General features: G+C 30.7%; 1 protein-coding gene across 1 annotated transcript; it reads left to right on the top strand.

Moving 5' to 3' along the window:
- Nucleotides 1-1214: 1214 nt before the first annotated feature.
- Nucleotides 1215-4247, top strand: LOC120069755 (xylan glycosyltransferase MUCI21-like). Its single transcript, XM_039021552.2, has 3 exons — nucleotides 1215-1765; nucleotides 1873-1950; nucleotides 2760-4247. The coding sequence occupies exons 1-3, from the start codon at nucleotides 1510-1512 to the stop codon at nucleotides 3992-3994; spliced, it is 1569 nt and encodes a 522-aa protein (XP_038877480.1). The 5' UTR covers nucleotides 1215-1509; the 3' UTR covers nucleotides 3995-4247.
- Nucleotides 4248-5545: the final 1298 nt, after the last annotated feature.

The following is a 5545-nucleotide window of genomic DNA, read 5'->3' as shown; positions in this document are numbered from 1 at the left end:
TAAAACAATAAATATGATAATTGAAGACTAAAATGCAACTTTTGAAATATATTATTATTATTATTATTATTATTTGAAGAAAAAAGTATGTGATTATTCTTTAGACAAAGGGTATGGTCAAAAGGTTATTGTTATGACTAATCTAGCATTGTGTTTTTTGAGTTTGAATTGTATTATATTTTCTAATTTTTGAAACTTAGTTCAAATTTATTCTAATTGGATCATTAAACCTTCATTTATTTAGTTCATCTTTAATATTTTCACAACTACTATTTTACTTTTAGCTGCCAACTTTATAGATTATTTACTATGAACCCAACCCTAATATATATTTCATTTATTTGCCTTAAAAATAAACTTCTAACTTTCCAAAATTTCAATCAAACTTAACTCTGAGGCAATTGATCAATATATTTTTCTTTGATTTTTTTTAAAGATTTATTGAGAGTACAATCGATATGTTTTAAGGAAAAATGTAATTCATCAATGAAAATCTGAAAACTAGGTCCAATTTAATTACGTTTATCGTTCTTTACCTATGTTTCGTAATAAAATGAAATGTGAGTACTATCAAATTTGTAACCAATCCGATTGCGTTTAAGACTTAAAATTGGGCCCATATTTATTACGATTATGAAAGTAAACAATAACCAACATAATCAAATGGACTTTACTTTTCAGGTTACTATTGATTTTTTACGTTTTCTTTAGGTAAAAGTGGACTAAAAGCAATCAAACTATATTTGTGATTGAAATCTATTATGATTGAATCATATTTGTAATTGCACCAATTTTATTACTTAGAGAGTGTTTGGAGCAAGGAGTTGGTTATTATACTCTTAGGTTATTATAGTTGGGTTTTAATAGTTTATGTTTAATTATTTTAGTTTGAGTTATAATAGTATATATTTAAGGTGTAAACTACTTTAGTTTGAAAAGAAAATAGTAAGTATTGTAGCAAATAATAAAAAATGATGAATGTAAAATAGTAAATATTGTAGTAAATAATAAATATTTTAGTAAATGGGATTTTGAAATAGTGTTTATTGTAGCTAATTGAGAATTTTGAAATATTATTTACAAAAATGTTATTATAATCTTATGATAATTTTCTCCTCTATCGTTCTCTTATAATAAAGGTGACGTAAGAAAAAATAATTTGTTTTTATTAATAAATAAAAACATATAAATATAAGTTGAAGTTTCCAAAATTTAAATAAATAATTTAAAAAGAATTCCCAGTTGAATAATAATCTTCGATTCTTCGGGAATAGGCAAAATACAGCCTTATTTGACGCCTCCATCTTTGCCTTTTTCTTCCCTTACTCATTCTCTGCAGCAGCAAACCCCAGAAACCACCTCTCTTTCTTTCTCTCTCCTTCCTATAAAAACACAGACCCCCATTTGAATCTCTGCTTTCTTTTTCTCTCTCTCTCCTAACAAAAAAAATAAAAAAGCTGCCAAATTCCAAGAAAAAGCTTACACCTTTGCTTTGCTTTGCTTGGGAATATGGTTCATCACTATATGCTGCGTTATCAGCCATGGAAAAAAGGAAGAACTCATTTTTATTGTGAACAAGAAGATGACGAAGAAGAAGGAGCTGTGGCTATGGCCTGTGATGACTTTTATTACTCTACCTCTGCTTATAACAAAGCTAATAAACCCAAGCTTTTGTTTCTTCTTTTTCTTTCTTTTCTCTCTTGTTCCTTCATTTTTGCTCCCCATTTCTTCTCTTCTTTTTCTTCTTCTTCTTTCTCTCCTTTCTGTAAGTTCTTCTTCTTCTTCTTCTTCTTCTCTCTCTCTCTTATGTTTTTTTTTTTTTTTTTTTTGTTTGGTTTAGGTTTTTTGATGAGATTTTTGTTTGTTCTTCAGATTCTTTTGGGGTTCAAAATGGTGATGTCTCTGTTGATAAGCAGGTTTTTGCTCCTCTATGTTCTTCAGTCCCTAATGGTATTTTTCTTTATCTCTCTGTTTAACTTTAATTAGGTTAGTCTCTGTTTCTCTCTGTTTTTCTGCTTGTGAGTTTCTTACTTTGTTTTCTCTCTCCGTTTTTCAGAAATTTCCCTAATGGTAATCAGATTAAACTCTCTCTCTCTCTGTTTTTTTAGATTCTCCTTTATGGTTATCAATTAAATCTCTCTTTATTTCTATGTTTTTCATAAAAAAAATTTCCCTAATGAGAATCAGTTTTCCCGCCTCTTTCTCTCTGTTTTTCAAAGCATTCATTGGTGTTTTTCTCTCTCTGTGTTTTTTTCTATCTAATTTTCCCTATTGAAGTCAGCTCTCTCCTTAACAAAAAGAAAAAGAAAAAAGAAAAAAAAGAGAAGAAATCAGCTCTCTCTCTCTCACTGTTTTTCAAAAATTCTCTCCAAAAATGGTAGTTAGTTTTTTTGTTTTAAAGTTTTCCTTCACCCCAGGTTTCATGTCGGGTTTAATCTAAACATTTTTTTTTTCCAGAAATTGGGGAAAGGGGAATTTCCCACCAGTATCGGATCTGTTTTAACCTTTTGTTTGAAAAAAAAATCAACTTTAGTTTTGAAATCCTAAAGAAAACAGGGTAGAAAGAACAAAATGTTTCATTAAAATATTCAAATCCCCTGTTTTACTTGATCATCCTTACAATTCTTCTTTCTTATCAAAACTTTTTTTGTGTTCTATTCAAATCTCTCCAAGTTTTTTAATTGATTCATGTGAATTTGTTTGCAGAAATCCATGTTGTCTTATGGGATGTTTTTTCTTTTTGTTGTGTCCTTTGTTAGGAACCATATGTTGTGATAGAAGTAGCATCCGTTCTGATATCTGTACTATGAAAGGAGATATAAGAACAGATTCTTCTTCCTCCTCAATCTTCCTCTACACCTCACCCGATTCCCCGATCGAGTACGACGACGACCACGGAGTGATCCAAGTTGAAAAAATCAAACCATACACAAGAAAATGGGAGAAAAACACGATGGATACAATTGATGAATTGGAGCTCATTGTGAAACGAAAGAGCAACGATATCGATCGCCACCATCAGTGCGACATACGACACAATGTCCCGGCCGTGTTCTTCTCGACAGGAGGCTATACGGGCAACGTTTATCACGAATTCAATGATGGGATTCTGCCGCTTTATATAACTTCTCATAATATGAAAAAAGAGGTGGTTTTTGTGATCCTTGAGTATCATAGTTGGTGGATCACAAAATATGGTGAAATTCTTTCACAACTCTCAAATTATCCCATCATAGACTTCAGAAAAAACAATAAAATCCATTGCTTCCCACAAGTCATTGCTGGCTTGAGAATCCATGATGAGTTGACTGTGGAGCCTTCATTGATGGAAGGGAGCAAGAGCATTGTCGATTTTCGGAACCTCTTAGACATGGCGTACAGACCTCGAATCCACGAGTTGATTCGCCACGAGGAGGGGAAGATTTCTTTTCATGGATCAAATGAATCAAAGCGACCGAAACTGGTGGTCTTGTCACGAAAGGGGTCGTCACGAGCGATAACGAACGAGAAGTTGATGGTGAAGATGGCAGAGAGGATCGGATTCGAGGTGAAGGTTTTGAGGCCAGATAGAACAACAGAGTTGGCTAAGATTTACAGAGAGCTGAATGAAAGTGATGTAATGGTAGGAGTTCATGGAGCTGCCATGACACACTTTCTTTTCATGAGACCTAACGCTGTGTTCATCCAAGTGATCCCATTGGGGACTGTCTGGGCAGCGGAAACCTACTATGGGGAGCCTGCGAAGAAGCTCGGTTTGAAGTACATTGGGTACGAAATTCAGCCAAAGGAGAGTTCTTTATACAGTAAATACAATAAAGAAGACCCTGTTTTAGTGAATCCAGATAGCATTACGAAGAAAGGGTGGGAATACACAAAGAAGATCTATCTGGATAGCCAGAATGTGAGACTGAATCTTGCACGGTTTCAAAAGCGCTTGGACCGTGCTTATTACTACTGCATCGCCCGAGCTCGTCGCCGTGGGCGATTCCAGTGATCGTCGTGCCATGTGGGGATGTTTTAGTGGGTAAAAAAAAACGGGGAATTTTTTATTTTTCCAAATATTTGTTTTGTAGATAACATTTTATTATTCTTCTGTGTTTATTTTGCACATAAAATCACCCACTTGACTTGGGCAGTGAATAATTTACAGAGGAGGTTAAAAAGAGTAAATTCTTCATTTTTTTCTTGGGTATATGTGAGATTCAATCTTATCTTTAATGGAATAAAAGTACTATATTTTGAATAAATTAATCTAGGCCATTTCTCTAATTCTTTGTAAGTAATATTTTTTTGTTCTTTTAATTCGTTAGAAATTACTTGGCTTCTTCAACTTTCATGATTTGATTTATAATACAAGCAAAATTGTAAAAATTTAGTTTTTGAATTTTGATATACAACAATTAAGGATCATGAGTTGGCTTAAGGATAAATAAAGGAACATTCTTTTAATAAAGGATTAAGAGGTCATTAGTTCAATCCATGATGACTACTTACTTAAATTTAATATCTTATGAGTTTCCTTGAAAATAAAATATTGTAGAGCCAGTTGTCTTGTGAGATTGGTTGAGGTGCGTAAGTTGGTCTAGACACTTACAGATATAAAAAAGTAATAATTTAGTCTTTATAATAACTTCATCTCTATCATGAACAATCTAATCAAATTAAGTATCAATTTTTTATTGTGTAATGACTAGTTCTTTTAATTTACAAATATATTGTTTCTACTTAGTTTGTTAAGACTCCGTTTGGAAATTATTTCGTTTTTTGTTTTTGTATTTTTTTTGAAAATTAAGTCTATTTTTTTTTTTCAATTTCATACAATAATTTGTATCTATCTTAAGTAGAAGAGTTAATTTTTTTAGTTAAATTTCAAAAACAAAAACAAGTTTTTAAAAACTATTTTTTTAGATCCCGTCTGTTAACCATTTGATTTTTTATTTTTAATTTTTGAAAATTAAGCTTAAAAACACCACTTTTACCTCTAAATTTCTCGACTAATGTTTTTAAAAAATCAAGACAACTTTTGAACTAGAAAAAACAGCTTTTGTTGTTTTTTGTGTTTTAGAATTTGACTAAAAGTCCAACTATTGTACTAAAAAAATACAAACCTATTTAAGAAAATGTGTGTAAGCTTTATTTAAAAAAAAAATTGATTACCTAAATAGGGTCTTAGTTTTCAAAATTTAGCTTGGTATTTGAAAACATCGGTAAAAGTTATATAACAAACTAAGAAATTTAGAGGAAGAATAAGTGTTTATAAGTTCAATTTTAAAAAACAATAACAAAAAAGCAAAGGGCTATCAAACGGGGCCTAATTTACATATATAAATTTTTTTTTCTTTTTTAGGTTTATTCTAACAATGTTTTTCACACTAGAGATCAAATTGTTACAAAATTGTAAATACATGGTCAAAATTGTTGCATACTCAAATTTAAGAATTAAATTATTACAAAATTCAAAATCCATAGACATTTAATTTTTCAAGTGTTTAATTTTGAATAAAAAAAAAGTATTTAGCAATCACTTTTAAAACATTCTCAAAAT

This window comes from Benincasa hispida, chromosome 3 (genome assembly GCF_027475165.1).
Source record: "Benincasa hispida cultivar pf3 chromosome 3, pf3_genome.v1.1, whole genome shotgun sequence".
Classification (NCBI taxonomy): domain Eukaryota; kingdom Viridiplantae; phylum Streptophyta; class Magnoliopsida; order Cucurbitales; family Cucurbitaceae; genus Benincasa; species Benincasa hispida.
The sequence above is the reverse complement of the archived record's forward strand: the minus strand, read 5'-3'. Positions and strand labels throughout refer to the sequence as shown.

What these genes read in the sequence shown, in the direction of transcription:
- LOC120069755 (XM_039021552.2), top strand. Translation starts at nt 1,510, where the DNA reads ATGGTTCATCACTATATGCTGCGTTATCAGCCATGGAAAAAAGGAAGA. An exon ending in TTCTTCTTTCTCTCCTTTCT is followed by an intron (nt 1,766 to 1,872) that starts GTAAGTTCTTCT and finishes TTTGTTCTTCAG; the next exon opens with ATTCTTTTGGGGTTCAAAAT. An exon ending in ATGTTCTTCAGTCCCTAATG is followed by an intron (nt 1,951 to 2,759) that starts GTATTTTTCTTT and finishes GTCCTTTGTTAG; the next exon opens with GAACCATATGTTGTGATAGA.